This window comes from Polyergus mexicanus, unplaced genomic scaffold (genome assembly GCF_030449975.1).
Source record: "Polyergus mexicanus isolate NDT 795.1 unplaced genomic scaffold, iyPolMexi1.0 SCAF_10, whole genome shotgun sequence".
Lineage (NCBI taxonomy): Eukaryota > Metazoa > Arthropoda > Insecta > Hymenoptera > Formicidae > Polyergus > Polyergus mexicanus.
This window is the reverse complement of record NW_027223330.1, coordinates 654,078-673,343: the sequence shown is the minus strand read 5'-3', so window position 1 is coordinate 673,343 and position 19,266 is coordinate 654,078. Positions and strand designations below refer to the sequence as shown.

Sequence of the window (19,266 nt, the reverse complement as noted above, 5' to 3'; positions counted from 1 at the left end):
ATCACATGTATAATATCGCGATCTTAAAGCGACGAGTGGATTTTTATTGTTAGTATACGAAAGATACAGACTGACGCAAACGAATGCTCGCTTTTTCGAGGCGTCGCTACTTTCCGGACTAGAAAGTGGGTGAGAGGGGTGGTAGCCGCGGGGAGGAGGAAGATTGATTCGAGGGGGCGGTTGGTAGGATCTCGATATTGCTGCTTGTATACCCGAGGCAACCGGGCTCATATCGAGCCACGACAATGTCCCCCGTAATGTCGACAGTCCGCCATTGTCCTCTATTGCCCCGAGAGAGAGAGAGAGAGAGAGAGAGAGTATCTTGGCCGGGGTGCGGCAATTACGCGACAGTGTCCTTAAAGGACAGGACTTCTCTTCCGAGTTTTCGCTGCATTCTCATTCGATCTTCGCTTTTAGATTGATCCGATTTTTTTATATTCGTATTATTAATGAAAATTATATTTTCTTTTTTTTTAATTTGTATTTTTTTTTATCCAAACCGTATTTTTCATTTATTCAAAAATCAGGAACAGCAAATGAAAAGTCTCCATTTAGCTCCGTTACATTTTCGTCGTTTCTATATGAATAGTTTAATTAGCTAAGTACATAGCGGTAGTTGAAATCAAAAAGCATTTTCCCCAAAAGCGATACGGAAAACTCGTCGTGGGTGGTCTCTCGAAGGGCACGGTTCACCGTGATCTCGGCTCAGCTTTGCCGATCGGACGATCCGTCGTCTCGATATCGTAAGAAAGGATCCCCGGGATTCTTAGTACACGGCCTTGTCCGTCACGAGAGCGTTCATATCGTCGAATCAGCGATCAACCCGACACGCGGGTTCATTCCTCATAATTAGCGGCGATTCACAGTTTGCCACCCACACGCACACACCGTCCGCTCGGCCCGCGCGGATAATTATTTTCCGATTATTATTAATAGTACGAGAGAGAGAGAGAGAGAGAGAGAGAGAGACGACGTGCGGCCATAATCGCGGGGGGATATCTAACGCGGGAGGAGAAAGAGGGGGACGGAGATGGTCCTTCTGACAGGACTCGCGATCTCCGACGACTCTCGACTCTTTTTTTCGTCGATCATCGGGCCATTCGTGCGTACGAGAGACACCCTGTATATAAAATGGATGTTTTCAATGAATCCCCGTATCGCCGCGTCACGTTAGGACGCAATATTTCTAAAGTGAATATACATCGGCCTGCGCTTGTATATCCTTTCTTAATCTTTTTCTAATCAAGACGAATGGAAAATCTGAATTAATCACGAAGCCCGAGGTTGGCGAAACGTTGACTAAATAAAATTTCTTTACGATACAAATTTTCAGAGATCTCACGTACAAGTTCCTTACCGTTATTCCAATGAAATTTCAAAGTATTGGGTGTACAACTTTGCTTCCGCCGTTTTTTTTCCGAAATTCGAGGCTTTATTGTAAAAAACTGGTTATATGTCTTTGAGGCGTTTTGAAATTGCTTGTTGAGTCACTCCCAATGATCGTGCCAATTCTTTTTGACTTTGACTCGAGTCTTCATTAAGTAATGCCTCCAATTCTGCATCTTCGAAAACCTTCTCTCTTCAACCGCTATGCCGGTCTTCGACGTGAAAATCACCGTTCTTGAAGCGTTGAAACCACTCGCGACACGTTCCTTCACTAATAGCGGCTTCACCATAAGTATTTGAGAGCATTCGATGAGGCTCGGCCGCAGATTTCTTCATATTGAAGCAGAAAATTAAAACCTCCCGCAAATGACGAGAATTTGGCTCGTAAACTGACATTTTCAATCGAGAATAACTTTATGACGCAGACGCAAATCGAGTAATGCTTCTATGAGGTTATGTTGACAGATGCTCAAGTTTATCGCATGACGTCTATGATCTATTTATTTCGACCGCTACTTACCGCTAAAGCCATCTATAGGAAAACGGCGGAAGCAAAGTTGTACACCTAATAGAATCCTGAAAAATCTCGACTCAACGTCAAGGGGACACTTAGAGATGCACCACTCGGTCAAACACCGAATAAAGATTAGTATACGTGCGTCGCCGGAGGGAGGGGGGAGGGAAAGGGGTGGGGGGTTAGTTCACCCTCTCGATGACGTATTCCGGTCACACGCGCGTCCCGCTACGTCCCGCATCGTCCCTTTTTCCGCGCGATGTATTCACGGTATGTAACCGGGAACGGGACTCTATATAAAATACTACCCACACCCGTCGCCCTCGCACCCACCCTTCCACCTCCCCCGCGCTCCACCCCCGCGATTTTGTTCGGCCGAATAACTTATTGTGCCCGCTCTATTTTGATATGTCGAGGGCCGCGCGCTGAATACCAAATGCCGGTATAGATTCGTTCCAAACAAAACGGAATTCGATTCTCGCCCGGCCGTTGGAGAAACGATACACAGAAGGATAGGGAGAGAGAGAGAGAGACAGACAGACAGACAGACAGACAGACAGACAGACAGAGACAGACAATCGAGTCTCGTTTATGACGAGATTTATGACGCGATCTCACCCGCGGAACTCCTTGACGTCGAGTGTACAGAGTGTCTTACAATATGTAGTGTGTAATGATTTTTTTTTTCTCACATTTTTCTCGACAAAGCTGGAGGCGATACTTTGTAAAATACGATCCGATACTTTCGCGGGAGATGTTTTTTTTATAAATCTGTAGACATAGTTTTGTTAAATATATAGAGAGTGTAATAGTGAAGATAATGAGAAAAAAACAAATGTTGATTTTTCCTGAATTAGATGCATAGATTTTATTATTGTTTGTACAAATACAGTTTAAAAATTTATTTTCCATAATTAAACGTATATATCAAGAGTGACTTTGCATTTTACGTTATCAATTTTATTGTCGCGAGAATCATTTTCTGTCTCAGAAGCTATAATTCAAATATATTAACGGCATTAAGTACAAAGATGGACGCGTCAGCCTGAATACAAGCTGCAGGCGCGTAAAAGGGACGACAAAAGTCCACGGCGCATTGCGATTAACTGAAACAACCGACTCGACAATGGAGTAATCAGCGAGCTTTTCGACGTCACTGTCGCCTCCTCTCGACTACCCTCTTGCCGTCCCAACCCCCCCTTTTGGCTTCTGGCAATCCCTTCCTCGCGGGACGCGTTTGTTGTCGCTTCAGCAATCACTACCGGATCATGTCCTGTTTTTCGTTATTAAACGCATTGATTTTTGCGTTTTGTGATTGGATGAAACTTAAGTCATTAAATAGCGAAACGTACTTTTTTTTTTTTTTGGACGAAATAAAGACAATATCGTATGATAAAATATTTATAAAAATTATGTACCGTTATATGCATTTTAAAAGATAAAAAACACATTGACATTTGGATGACGCAAGTTTTGCCTTCGCTTGTGAAATATGTTTTTTGAATTTAAGATGAAAATATTACGAACAAAGATAAACACATATTAATCGCATTTTATATAAGAATATGAAGAAATAATTATTTCCCAAAGTTTCATCAAGATTAGAATTTTTTGAAATTCGTGTGTCTTAGATTCTTTTTTAAAGTATCACTCGCCAATTTTTGATCGGTCTTTCTCTCTCCCTCTTCGCGTGACAAGGCGAACAAATACCCCGTTATCTCGGAGTAGTATTATCTATTTTTTGGAGTAGATAAGTGATTAAATATCGAAACATACTTTCCTTGTTGAAGGAAATAAAAACAATATTATGTGATAAAATATTTATAAAAATTATGTACCGTTATATGCATTTTAAAAGATAAAAAACACATTGACATTTGGATGACGCAAGTTTTGCCTTCGCTTGTGAAATATGTTTTTTGAATTTAAGATGAAAATATTACGAACAAAGATAAACACATATTAATCGCACTTTATATAAGAATATGAAGAAATTCTTATTTTCCAAAGTTTCATCAAGATTAGAATTTTTTGAAATTCGTGTGTCTTAGATTCTTTTTTAAAGTATCACTCGCCAATTTTTGATCGGTCTTTCTCTCTCCCTCTTCGCGTGACAAGGCGAACAAATACCCCGTTATCTCGGAGTAGTATTATCTATTTTTCGGAGTAGATAAGTGATTAAATATCGAAACATACTTTCCTTGTTGAAGGAAATAAAAACAATATTATGTGATAAAATATTTATAAAAATTATGTACCGTTATATGCATTTTAAAATATAAAAAACACATTGACATTTGGATGACGCAAGTTTTGCCTTCGCTTGTAAAATATGTTTTTTGAATTTAAGATGAAAATATTACGAACAAAGATAAACACATATTAATCGCACTTTATATAAGAATATGAAGAAATACTTATTTTCCAAAGTTTCATCAAGATTAGAATTTTTTGAAATTCGTGTGTCTTAGATTCTTTTTTAAAGTATCACTCGCCAATTTTTGATCGGTCTTTCTCTCTCCCTCTTCGCGTGACAAGGCGAACAAATACCCCGTTATCTCGGAGTAGTATTATCTATTTTTCGGAGTAGATAAGTGATTAAATATCGAAACATACTTTCCTTGTTGAAGGAAATAAAAACAATATTATGTGATAAAATATTTATAAAAATTATGTACCGTTATATGCATTTTAAAATATAAAAAACACATTGACATTTGGATGACGCAAGTTTTGCCTTCGCTTGTAAAATATGTTTTTTGAATTTAAGATGAAAATATTACGAACAAAGATAAACACATATTAATCGCACTTTATATAAGAATATGAAGAAATACTTATTTTCCAAAGTTTCATCAAGATTAGAATTTTTTGAAATTCGTGTGTCTTAGATTCTTTTTTAAAGTATCACTCGCCAATTTTTGATCGGTCTTTCTCTCTCCCTCTTCGCGTGACAAGGCGAACAAATACCCCGTTATCTCGGAGTAGTATTATCTATTTTTCGGAGTAGATAAGTGATTAAATATCGAAACATACTTTCCTTGTTGAAGGAAATAAAAACAATATTATGTGATAAAATATTTATAAAAATTATGTACCGTTATATGCATTTTAAAATATAAAAAACACATTGACATTTGGATGACGCAAGTTTTGCCTTCGCTTGTAAAATATGTTTTTTGAATTTAAGATGAAAATATTACGAACAAAGATAAACACATATTAATCGCACTTTATATAAGAATATGAAGAAATACTTATTTTCCAAAGTTTCATCAAGATTAGAATTTTTTGAAATTCGTGTGTCTTAGATTCTTTTTTAAAGTATCACTCGCCAATTTTTGATCGGTCTTTCTCTCTCCCTCTTCGCGTGACAAGGCGAACAAATACCCCGTTATCTCGGAGTAGTATAATGAAGGATCATCTACTCTCCGGAGTAGATAAGCGGAGTCGCGATCGGCTGTCACGCCGTCCCCATTATTAACCGCACAAATAATTCGTTCTCCAACGGTGTCCGTCAATGAGCGAGATACAGCTGATCGGCTGTCGTTCCGGGGTCCCTTTATCGGCCCTCGTCTCTTCGTCATACATTCTGCCATTCACGGGGCGTGAACGCCTTTTATCGCACGTCGCCGACAAGAATCGACGCGAGGGGCGACGTGTGTCTCTTTTTCGGGCAATTCAACGTCAAATCGACACGTGAAATTCCACACGCTCCTCGTATACGCTGTCCAAAATAATTAGATGGTCATTTCACGTCATTTACTAAGTGCCCTGGTGCCTGAGAAATTTCTCGGGCGAAAACTGGAGTTATAAAAATCGCGGTTGAATGAAGCTTTAATTTTAATTAATTTAATTAATTAATTTTAATTAATCTGAAATAAAAATTCTCTGCAACTATCTATTTACATAACTGCCTTTCTTTCTGTTTACATAACTCCACTTTCTATCTAACTTGAGGAGAGACCGCGTGGAATTGGATCATTTTGAAGGAACAGGTTTCTGCGACGTAAAATTCTGCGAAAGGGGAAACGCTTTCGAAATACAAAACACTACGAGATGGACTAAGTGATTTTTCGCGATTCCGACGTCACGCACAGATGGGGGGGGGGGGAGAATAGTGGGGCTGGACGGGTTTCACGGCCTCTGCCTCTTTCGTCGAGCACGGGGGTGCCACGCGACCGCTGATTATACCATTCATCGACTCGGCACGGTCCGAAAGAGGGTTGCGAGCGCGTAAACGCCGTAACATCTAATATACCCGCTCTTCTACCCCCTTCCATATTTCCCCGGCCCCGTTCTTCGATCCTGAATGCTCGCTCATCAATGAAACAATTCGGTTCCTCGACGATCCCATCGTCGGCTCCTTAAGATCTCATCCCCTTCCGTCTCTTGTTAATTAGCATCTCTTCCGTTTAGTAGAGCGTATGCAAAACTTTATCGTTTGCGCATACATAATCTTTTTTTTTTTTCAAGTATATATATATATATATATATATTATATTATATTATCGAATACTGTCATAAATCGCAGGAAGTAGTGTTTGATTATCTCAATATGATATAACTTTAAAATATTTTTCTTTACACTTATTTAAAAAAAAAAAAATTGTTGTAATATGTGTATTTGCTAAATATCATATATTATTATACTAGCTTTATATTAAATATTTATTTAGATTAGAAAATATTATAACATACGCGATAGTTTAAATACAAACGTGTCAATTCCAGCATAAGGTCCTCATTTTTACGAGCAAAGAAGAAAATTCTATTCTGTTCAACAAAAAAAAAGTACCTTGCCTTTATGTATGCGTGAAAAATTTATTTATCTCTTTTATTTCTCCTCGGCGTGACACAGATTCGCTTTTCTGCAGCAGATGAATATTTTTGCGCCTTCCGGAAATTCAATGGCGACAGTTCCCTCTTTATGGCAACCGAGAGATGTTGTCGCCTGCACACCAGCCACCTTGTCTCGTTTTATGCCTTCTCTCTTTATCGCTTTTATCATTCGAGACGTTATCCAACTTTTCTCCCTCGTTGCATCCCGGCCAGCTCTTTCTCTTTCCCTCTTTGACTCGCTCCGCGGAAAGACACCACCAGCAACTGATAAGATTTATTATAAGATTTGCCTCTTATACGTTCGCTCCCCGCGCTTGTGTATTTTCACAGCGGACAAAGCGAGAAAAGAAATTCCCCGTCTGATGATAAAAGTAGCGAGTGATCGATGGACGCATTAGCAACATCACTTCGTGTCGTGTCATTTTATTCCGAACTCTTTATTTTTCTCAGCTTTCTAGAGCTCTTCTGTTACAATATATTCAATATATTGTTTCAATATATTGTTTCAATATATGAAATTTATATTGATACATAATTATTTTTTATGATGTTGTTTTGGTTTTTAATTAGCTATTTTATTAAAAATATTGCAATATTTTATTAAAATAATTAATTTAACGCGTTTATCTCAAAAAAGAAAATATTTCATTGATATCGATATGAAGCATTTTTAAGTTCCTTTATTACATAAACTCGAATTGTACTTCTTTTCCCTAACTACCATTGTCTACCGGGGAGGTATCAATGAACCGGATGCACGCGGCTGACCGCCAAAACGGAAGACGGAGAGATCAGAAAGGCGACGGAGGCGCGATAATCCGCGCGTCAAACGCACCCACGCCTCGCGATCTCGTTGTCTTCTTCGTATGTATTCGGCCAGGAGGGAACGGAGAAGGAGAAGGAAGATAGAGAGAGACACGGATCTCTCTCCACCTGTTGCACGAACCCTCGTATCCATAGACCGCCATGTCGACTCACCCGCCAATCGACGATCGCCCATTGGATGTGCGAAATAGTGGGGGTTGTGATACCGTGTCTGATTGGTCCGCGGCCAATCTTCTCTCCCCCGCATCCTACAGGAACCGTGCAGCAACGCCGGCAGGCACAAGACCCGTCGTCGCCCCAGATGTGCGATCCATGTCACGAAAAGTTTCTGTGGGAGTTCTACTAGTCAGTAGTCAGTACACCAACAGGACTCGTGTTCATCGGACATCAAGTCCGACCAGGAGTGCAGTATCTCTTCCTGGATTGAAGATTTGTGACAATTAAGACATTGAAGGCGCAATTTTTTTTTTATAATTGAAGAAACTGAATTTGCGTTTAATCGAGATTGTGAGATTCTCCAAAGACGCGCATCAAGAAGCCAACAGGATCCAGTGATCAGTAGACAATCGTATAATTTTCACAGAAGCGAGTCCGACGATTGAAAGATTCAAACATCCTAAAACAACTGATGCTCGTCTAAGATATGCGCAATATTTTTAAAAACATCTTGGACTTTTGAAAACGTCTTGGGCATTTACACGATTCTTTCGAGAAACGTTCATTACTTGGATTGTCGCTCGAAGATATTTTAGATACGCCTAGTCTTTGCAGGATACTATTGAATATCCCAATAAATAGAATTATTTTTGGGAAATACTTATCGTTAACTTCTTCCCAGGTGCATCTGACTCCTGAGATACTTAGAAATACCTCAAATTATCTTAAAGTTTCAAGAAATCTCTTAATCAACGTCATCATCGTGCAGTGAATGTGAATTAATTTAAAATCTTCTAGAATCAAAATCATTTAATTGATCGCACAATCACTCAGGGTCAGTTGCCGCTAGAGTGACGTTAACAATATTTAACAATCTGTTAAAGTTTTTATGTAAAAAAGAAAATGATAAATTAAGAAGATCCTCCGAGCCTTCAATGACAACAAACGTATCTAGCATACCTGAAATATCCTGAAAACTTAAAAACGTATTTGTGTTTCGGATTGTCGAGGAAAAAGATTGTCAACAGAATGCCATTCACAGAAAGTTACCTTCTCTACGCAAGATAGGCAAGATCTATCGATCAATCTATCGGAAATGTTGTGTATGCTAGAGACAGGTAATTAGAGCGAAACCAAACGACACTCATGGATATGTCATCCAAGACACTACACAACGAGCACATTAAACGGCCAATGAACGCCTTTATGGTGTGGTCGCGTGGCCAACGTCGGAAGATGGCACAGGAAAATCCAAAAATGCACAATTCGGAGATCTCGAAGAGACTGGGCGCCGAGTGGAAGCTGCTGACCGAGAGCGAGAAGCGTCCCTTCATCGACGAAGCGAAAAGATTGAGGTGAGCCCGCGAAATAAAGGCTGTTTGTTTCAGTCGCACGTCAATAACATCTCTCTCATTTCTGGGTCAAGCATTTCTGAGTTGGATACGTTGTGTCTATTTATTAATCACTAATTTTTCTCATTTAAAGTGTAAAAAAAATCAGTGAATCTATATAATAGCTTTCATAGAAGACGAAATTTCAATCAGAGCCGATGTATTTAAAAAAAAAATTATACGTGCGACGGATTTTTATGTAAAATTGACAAATTGTACATATTAAGATCAGAAGCTAATTTTTTTTTCATACAAACTGTATTTTTAAATGCATATCTTTATCTCGCTTAAAACAAGTCTTTACAACACACACACATTTTTAATTTAATCATTAAAAAATTTTCATTTTTTAATATGCATAATAAATTTAATATTCTTTTAAATATTTTTTTAATCGCTTCGTTATCGGAGAGAAAAAGTTATTGACATATTATCAAAAACTCTTCCATCTTATATTACAAAATAATTATGAGAAATATATTTGTCTACAGTAGATACGCATTGCTTTATGGAATAAATTGCGATATATAAATTCATATTAATGTTATATTAAGAGCTTTCTCTTTCTCCCCCTTTTCTTTATTCTATGTGTAATAATATATTCACAAATATAAAATGTTGAATGTAGAAGATGGGACGATATTTTGCGGTCCTTTTCGATCGACGGGCGGCTTTTTTCCGCGGCGACTCTAATCGCTTTTTAGTCGCAAATACTCGAGACGAGATGATTGCGTTAATCGGGGGGGAGGTTCGTATCAGCGGAGTTGTAGGGATGAAAAACGGCGGGAAACGGGCGCGCCACGCGATCGTCTCGTACCTCATAATAGGGTACATTGTTACCGGGGGATCTTAGGGGCGTGCTGTACGTTGAAATAGGGCGAGGGACGGGGGAGAGGGGGCGGTATTTATAGAACGGGGGAGACGAGCGAGAGATCTCTCTTTATTATCTACCCTGAATATTTAATCACTGTTATGAGTTTATTTAGCTCGCTCGAGCCGCGCGCCGCCGATTTTTCGAGCCCTACGCGCTCTTAAAACAGCCCTTCCCCTTCCCATCCCCTCCTTTCGCCCTTTTAAAAAAGGAGATCCCGCAATCTCGCGAGAACCTTCCTCTAAGAGTCCTCTCGTAACGTCTTGTAATTTTTTAAGCCTTTATCGAATAACATTTTGCAAATCTCGTCGAAAAAGGAAGGTATTAATTATTTTACGAAAATAATTAGTACGTGTGATAATTATTTTACGAAAACTTTAAATGATATTTCGATATTGTCCCGACTTTGCGATTGATCGATTTACAATATTCACTCTTGTCGATATATAATTTGAATATCGCATGAATAATATTTATTAGGTGTACAACTTTGCTTCCGCCGTTTTCCTATAGATGGCTTTAGCGGTAAGTAGCGGTCGAAATAAATAGATCATAGACGTCGTGCGATAAACTTGAGCATCTGTCAACATAACCTCATAGAAACATTAGTCGATTTGTGTCTGCGTCATAAAGTTATTCTCGATTGAAAATGTCAGTTTACGAGCCAAATTCTCGTCATTTGCGGGAGGTTTTAATTTTCTGCTTCAATATGAAGAAATCTGCGGCCGAGGCTCATCGAATGCTCTCAAATACTTATGGTGAAGCCGCTATTAGTGAAAGAACGTGTCGCGAGTGGTTTCAACGCTTCAAGAACGGTGATTTTCACGTCGAAGACCGGCATAGCGGTGGAAGAGAGAAGATTTTCGAAGATGCAAAATTGGAGGCATTACTTAATGAAGACTCGAGTCAAAGTCAAAAAGAATTGGCACGATCATTGGGAGTAATTCAACAAGCAATTTCAAAACGAATCATAAATGTATAACCAGTTTTTTACAATAAAGCCTCGAATTTCGGAAAAAAAACGGCGGAAGCAAAGTTGTACACCTAATATATGAGATGCACTAAATATTGGATAATATTTTTATTTTAGACCTGTTATTTTAATATATGTTAATCACATTAATTATAAAAATAATATTTTAAATGTAATATTTTAATTAATTTAAAAGTAATATCTTTTATTTTTACTTTTAAATAAAGTTATTTATTCATTTTTACTTTTAAATAAAGTTATTTATTTATTTTCACTTAATTTTAATTTAATTATAAACAGATTCCTTGAAACAAGCGAGTACTTGATTACGCGCGCTATTGCCTTCGGAAGAATTTACGACGAGTCTTAATAATAATATTCAATAATTGAAATGATATGAAAATTTCTCGAGGTTAAAGGAGCGAAAAATAGGAATAGGTTTATGACATTTTCTGATAAATAATTTGAATATTGCACGGATAAACACTTATGAGATGCACTAAATATTTTTGTTTTACGCGTGTTATTTTATACACGTGTTAATTATTATTAATTATTTTTCATTACTTTTTAAATAAAGTTATCTTATTCGTTTTTACTTATTTCATTTTAATTAATAGAATAGATTTCTTCTTTAAACAAACGGTAAACGCCTAAGTACTTGGTACGCGTGTCATTGTCTTCGGGAGGATTTATGGCGACGAGTCTCAATAATAATAGATATATTCCATAATTGAAATAAAAATCTCTCGTGGTTAAAAGAGCGAGGAAAAGGAATAGGTTTGCGCGAGGTACGTGCAGATTAAATTTGAGAACGATCTCTCCCCCGCTCTCTCTCTCGCTTCTCGATCTCGTCCCGGGGAACAAGATTTAAACTGATTCCACGCTCTCTAACCCCGTGCCCGCGTTGCAAAATATCCCGACCTCGATTTACATTCCTCCCCGTCGAGAGAGAGAGAGAGAGAGAGAGAGAGAGAGAGAGAGAGAGAGTGAGAAAAGGAGGAAATGGAAGAAAGCGAGGGAGTCGCACGGGGATGTTTTCCGACGCCACCGTTGAAATTTTTTCCACGAGAACGCGAATAACGATGTTTCGTAACATCGTCTTAAGCCATCCGTAAATAAATCGCCGTTTCATCCGCGCGCAAAACATAAACGGATAGATCCCGTCGATAAACGATAATCAAACGCGCGGCGCGAATTATTACATCTCGATTAATTCCTCGACTCTTAACTTAATTTGATCGAAAGCTCAATCTCTGAATTCTCGCCCTCGCCTCTCCCCCTCTTCTTCCCTCCTAAAAAAAATTGGTATTAATTAGCGTATCGCAATTTTGCAAAATATTTACTCTCTCTCTCTCTCTCTCTCTCTCTCTCTCTCTCTCTCTCTCTCTCTCTCTCTTCTACACATACAAATTTTCCAAGCGATATTCATCCATCTCGCGTTTCACTTGCCGGCGTACAAAAACGCCAACAAAAGGCCATATTTCTTCCCATTCGCAAAATTTCTGTGAAGAAGAAAGAAGATGTGAGAGAAGGAGCGGTAGGTGTGAACGAGCGGGGAAGGGAAGCGGGTAGGGGGCGGGGTGCGTGGGGGGGCCATGGGTAAAATCCGAGGGAAATTTCGACGCGGACGTGTAACGGCGAATCCGCTTTTCTGGCGGATGGCAGCGACGGGGGGGGGGGGGTGAGGGGACGGGGAGGGGGGCGGTCGTAAAATAAAAGGGGAAAAACGTGAAAGGGGTGCGCGTACGGTGAAGGTGGGAGGGGGGGATGAGAGGGACGGGATAAAGTCGTTCCCTTGGAGCCGGGGCGTCGTCGTCGTCGTCGTCGTCGTCGTCGTCGTCGTCGGTAGGAACGTCGGGGGTTCCCTTGGACCCGCGCCGTCACTGGCCCGACGTAATCTGTCCGTTCGTTCACGGCGACTCACAATGTGGCCCCCGAGATAACAAATAAAGCCCCATTGTCGCAATTGTGTGGATTTAAAAGGATTTGCCCGGCTTCTCCGCACCCCCACCCCTACCCCCGTCGCCGCCGCCGTCGCCGTCGCCCCCGCCCCCGCCGGTCGCGTTCAACGATTCCTCTTTCTCTTTCTCTCTCTCTCTCTCTCTCTCTCTCTCTTTCTCATCCCTCTCGTTCCCCGCTGTCACGTTTCAACCTCCTACGTGTGTTCCGCAGCCTCTTCCCGATTTCTCGCTTCTCTCGTCGCGGCGTAACGGGATTTTTACGCGCTTTGATGCCGCATATGAACGTCCCTTTGAGAGATACGGCGCCGAAAAATTTAATGATATCGTTAAATTATGATTCATTTCTGGGTATCGTTAATCGAGTGAATTTTTTTCATATCGACTACAATTACGTGAGATACAAGTGGGCGAGATGAAAATTGCTCGTTTAGCATAAAAGACGCGAGCGATAAGGAAAATTTTACTCGATTTTTGAATCTATAAAAATTTATTCGCTTTCGCAAAAATTTGAAAACTTAGAGCCCAATTGATTATACAAAGTAATACGAATTATTATCCGTGTAATGAGAGACAGTAAATGTACAAAAGAGAAGATACATGATATCGACCGATGCTCTCCCGTATAAATAAACTCTCTTGCAACGAAACGCGATTAAGTGTGTCCGTCTCCGCGAATAGCGCTTTCGGTTTGCACGGCATTCCAATTGACAATGGTAACTAATTGTTATTGTTCCTTGTCCCGACGCGGCGAGCTTATGTCGCCTATGGGGGATGATATAGCGCCGTTGTTTATCGGCCGTCCAGATGGGGCAGTGGTCGGAATTGTAAAGATTACGGCCGATGTTTATGCATTTATGCTGAATTATTGTCGGCGCGGCTTTACCGATGTTTATGCTGATTTACGCTTTGTGCTATCTGCCGGGACACATTGTCCCCGAAATTATTATTCCGCGGTCGCGACGGCGTTCGCGCCCCCGCTTTACCCTCCCCTCCCCCTCTTTCCTCTTCCCCCCTCTTCCGCCGCGACATCCTCTTGAAATTTCGAATTTTGTGCCCGACAAAAATTCTTCTCCCCCCCCCCCCTCCCTCCGGCACTCTTCCCAGCGTCAATCGAATAATTGGAATTTTGGAAAGAATATTGTGATAATTATTTATCGTTGTTCTAATTTTATTATTAAATAGAAAAATTTAATGCGGAAAAGATTTTAATTCGCATAAAATAGGAAGAGGATTGATATTTTAATAATATTTCGTATTTCTTACGAGACAGTATATCAAGATGACATTTTGAAATTATGTAACAATATATTAGGTGTACAACTTTGCTTCCGCCGTTTTCCTATAGATGGCTTTAGCGATAAGTGGTGATCGAAATAAATAGATCATAGACGTCATGCGATAAACTTGGGCATCTGTCAACATAACCCCATAGAAACATTAGTCGATTTGTGTCCGCGTCATAAAGTTATTCTCGATTGAAAATGTCAGTTTACGAGCCAAATTCTCGTCATTTGCGGGAGGTTTTAATTTTCTGCTTAAATATGAAGAAATCTGCGGCTGAGGCTCATCGAATGCTCTCAAATACTTATGGTGAAGCCGCTATTAGTGAAAGAACGTGTCGCGAGTGGTTTCGACGCTTCAAGAAGGGTGATTTTCACGTCGAAGACCGGCATAGCGATGGAAGAGAGAAGGTTTTCGAAGATGCAGAATTGGAGGCATTACTTAATGAAGACTCGAGTCAAAGTCAAAAAGAATTGGCACGATCATTGGGAGTGATTCAACAAGCAATTTCAAAACGCCTCAAAGACATGGGAATGATTCAGAATAATAAAGCCTCGAATTTCGGGGAAAAAACGGCGGAAGCAAAGTTGTACACCTAATAAATAGCGTATATCTTATTACGATTTAAATTAAATATCAGTAACGGGATAATATGTAAAATCTTGTTTTCGCGAAATATATACAGTTGGAAAATTTGACTTAAATTCAACGTATATCGCATGTCCCAAACTGTCGGCATAAATTTTCGTGTTAATTTAACATAATATGTTAAATGTGATGACATTAATATTATGTTAATATTGTATTTCAACACAAAATGAATGTAATCTTTATAACAATTTAAAATAAATTATATATAAAATCAACATATATGTATATACAGGGTGTCTCCAATTTAAATGGCAAAACTTCAAGAGCATGTAGGGGACACCGAAGAACTAAGACAAGAAAGTCCTTTAGAGGTTTGCTCGTTTTTGCTCCATTTTAGAGAAAATCGCAAAAATTCAATCTCTCATTGTCTGTTGCTCTCTTGAGTCGATTGGCACCGAATAAACTTTCCGCTTCAAGGTTCCTTATATATGTGAACACTCGATGTTGTTCTTTACGGTGCCAATCAAATCAAGAGAGCAATTAAAAGACCGAATCATAGATGCAGGGCACCAAATATCACTAGAAAAATGTCTAGCTGCGATTAACGAGGTCAGTGCTAGATGTAATGCTTGCATTGCTGCAAGAGGGCAACATTTTGAACAATATCTTGCATTAAATAGATGATAACATAAATAAAATGTAAATAAATAAGTAAAGAAACGAAAACTTGTTTTGTTTCTTTTTTTTTTGTAATTCTCTCCAAAATGGAGCAAAAACGAGCGAACCTCTAAAGGACTTTCTGTCTTAGCTTTTCGATCTGCTACACGCTCGTGAAGTTTTGCCATTTAAATTGGGGACACCCTGTGTATTATATTTTTAATGATAAAATTAATTTGGAAAAATGTTATTGACGATCCGTATTCACTCTCTCACTCCTATTGTAGAATAAAATCAACACTTTTTCTATAAACTTAATAATACGAAACATATCTATTGTGCAAAATTAAAAATATCTACGCATTTTATTATATTTTTACACTATTTTCAGTTGTTTTAATAATTAACACAACAGCAGTATATTAAATCAACACATCACGAATGTATTAAATATTCAACAGAAAAATTTTAACCCGCATATTTTTTTAACAAGAATACATAAATTTTCCAACTGTGTATTATTATAAAGACAAAATTCTTCGATGTTTTCTGATGTTATTGTCCTCGGTGGTTCCCGAGGTAAATTTTTTTCGCGACGCTCGTTGTTACAGAAAAACCGCGGTGCCCACGTATCTCTACAATTCTCCTCTCTCGCCTCCTTCCCCCTACTCCCCTTTTTTTTTTATCTTCACGAGGTGAGGCATAAATAAGCACTGCGTTTGTGCGCCTCTTGGGTATATAATGGAGTATTATGTGTCGGAGATACCGCTGTTCCTTCCTCTCTTTCTCCGTCTTCGTCGAAGACGAGGACGAGGTGTGTGTGTACAAGATACCTTACCTTAGCGCAAATATCTATGGTGCCCCGTGTCGTATCCTGGGACCGCGATAATACGTCCCATTGTATGCAAGACGGCGAGAGCGCACAGTTTATTAAAATCGTGAAAAGGTGGTTATTTCTATACGATAATCGATAGTCGCGGCGCAAAGTAAACATGATAAAAAGAATGACACGGGGTTCGTATCGTGTTTCGTGAATGAAAAGCGAATATATACGTGATATTCCGACACTTCACGGTTATAGTTCCGCTTTTCGAGATATTTAATTTTTTAGTCTCCTTAAAAAAAAAAAAAAAAAAAAAATGATTTTTGTAACACAGTATGTATGATAGTAATGTTGAAAATTGTGAAAGATAAGCGAATTTTAATAATTCTTCCGTTGTTTGAGAATTGTTAAAATCATTAAAATTTATAGGCCCGTTGATGATCAAGTTGTTGCTTCCAAATTTAACGACTCTTGGCCGAGATGGTCGTAGCATTATGTTGTGGAGGGACCAAACGCGAGGGGCTAAACTACCACCGCGTTTCTCCAGTTGCGAAACTATTCAATTAAGTCGACAAGCGCTTCTGAAACCCTTCTCGACTGTCCCTTATCCTTTACTGACGTATAACGATGTCGGATTCAGCAGCGGCGTTATCTACCGTAACGACGAGCCTCCGTGAATTTGCGTCGAGAAAATTGGGCGGAACGAAGTTAAAAAGAGAAATTGGCACTAGAAAGCGAATTTTTTTTTTTTTCTTTCCGAAAACAACGTGAAAATCTACATTTTTTTTTTTTTTTTTTTTTCTAATTCTAATTCTTAAAAATATTTTGTACATTAAAATTTTTGATGTTTAAATATATAGAAAAAATATCTATGAAAATTATCATTGTTATTGTATATTAATTAGTAATTGATGACATCGACGACAACACGATAACTATACAACAAATAAATGAAACACAAGTTGATTTGTAGCAACAATATTCAAAGGTTACCATTCATCTTTCAGAGCTCTTCACATGAAAGAGCATCCCGACTACAAATATCGGCCGCGCCGGAAGCCGAAGTCTCTGGTGAAGAAAGAGAACAAGTTTGGCTTCACGATAACGCCGTTGATATCGCCCGGCGACGGTCTATCGAATCTACCACGTGGTCTCCTTCCGCCATTGGCACCGCCCGCACATCATTCGTTGATGTCGCACGAGGACTTGAAGATCCCACGCTTCTTCCCGCCATTCCCCTACCCGCTCTACCCGCTGCAACACAAGCTGGGCGACGACTTTAACGGTGGCAAACTGGCCGCCGATCTGGCCCTTCAAGCACTATACAGCGGCGGCACCTTCTACCCAAGCCACCAGACAATAGCGTCCTGGCCGACGGGTTTGTCAGCGGCCGCTTGCCTGCAACCCAATTGCAGTTGTCCCAGCCCGCCGAAAGAGTCGAAAAGGCCGTTCCCGCTGTCCAAGATGGACGATCCGTCCTTTCCAAGCCCGGCCAGGGCCGACGACAACGCTGTCATCGCGGAACGGGAGGAGTCCCGGTATCGGAAGCTCGAGGAAGACTTCTCCACCGCCTTGGAGAGGCACCATCATCATCATCACCATCTTCATCAAGAGGATCGCTCTCAGGATCGCTTCTCTTCGTCCTCCTCCTCTTCCCCACCCACGGAACAGCCGGAAAAATCATCGACGACGACAGCGTCCTCGACGTCGAGCGGCAGGATCGACAACGCTCCTTTCTCCGTTCAGAGTTTGACGTCGAGCACCGGTAGTTCGAATTCGGGTCTGCAGCGTGGGCACATTATATGAAGACCGCTTCCGGTTCTCCCGGATCTCAACTTCCGGGGGAGCCTGGTGCCGGCCACGTGGCCGACTGCCGATTGGTGGAGGGTGACTCCGATGCTCTCGCCGATTCCCCAGACGACGATCGCGAGTCTCAGCACCGGCGTCGTCAAGGAGGATGTCGCGCACTTTCAGGACGAGCAACAGATGAACGCGACGATCGTGTCGAGATCGCCGAGGAGCGGCGTCCACATCGCCAACGTGCAATGATTCGATGAATCGGCGCATGGTGTACCTTAAATTCCGGATTAATATCTCTTTGGTCATCTTATCATCATCACGAAGATGAACCTTCGTCGCGAGACATTTTCTTCTCCGATGAAGGGAACTATTAAAACCAGTCATTTTATAGCTTGGACATTTCTCGAACGTAATCTACAAATAGTAAAAATAATTGTGTATAATTGAAACGCTCCCTCCCCCCCCCCAAAAAAAAAATATATATATATATATAGCGATCGCGTAATAAATAACTCCCACGAAACTTGGAAAATAAACTTGCGCGATCGCCGGAAACGCATTCTGGCGAACAGGAGAGACAGGAATCGATAACTACGGCCCCGAAATCCCACAAAGGGCGTCCGCAAAGGGTCCTCTCCACCGGATCGTGCACGCGAAGCTGGATACTAGAGGAGTCCAATTTTGATGAGATAACCAACCCTCTCTTGCATGCCACATATTACGGGGAACAGAGAGGTTGGGCGGGGGGATTTGGGGGGAAGGGGAGGGAGAGACGTCGGCGGGGGATGGACGGACACGGTGTGGGGAAGGAGAGAAGAAAAAAAGCTCTTCTGGCGGAGGCAAATCTCTTCTTTGGGACGCGACCGTGCGAAATAAGCCAAACGTTCTCAATGCTAACGTACGAGACGCGACGTACCCCCGACGATGACGACTCGTTCCGGTTTCGTTGTATTCGAGACGGTTTTCGCGAGACGAAGGCATCGATACGACGAAATGGGAGACGCGCGTGGCTGACTGGCTGGTTGGCTGGAAGCAGTAGCTGAATTCTTTTCTAATATATTATATATGGGAAAAAGCCCCAGAAACACGTTCCTCCGAAGGTTTGTCAAATATATCTCGCTCTACTTCACTACGCAGTTGAAAAGTTTGGCTTAAATTTGACATATATCGCATCTCCAAAATTTTAACCGAG

At 40.4% G+C, this 19,266-nt stretch overlaps 1 protein-coding gene across 1 annotated transcript; it reads left to right on the top strand.

Moving 5' to 3' along the window:
* Nucleotides 1–8,584: 8,584 nt before the first annotated feature.
* On the top strand, nt 8,585–18,797 carry LOC138937099 (transcription factor Sox-21-B). The gene is made up of 2 exons (XM_070303021.1): nt 8,585–9,078; nt 17,282–18,797. The coding sequence occupies exons 1-2, from the start codon at nt 8,870–8,872 to the stop codon at nt 18,078–18,080; spliced, it is 1,008 nt and encodes a 335-aa protein (XP_070159122.1). The 5' UTR covers nt 8,585–8,869; the 3' UTR covers nt 18,081–18,797.
* The last annotated feature ends 469 nt before the right edge of the window (nt 18,798–19,266 follow it).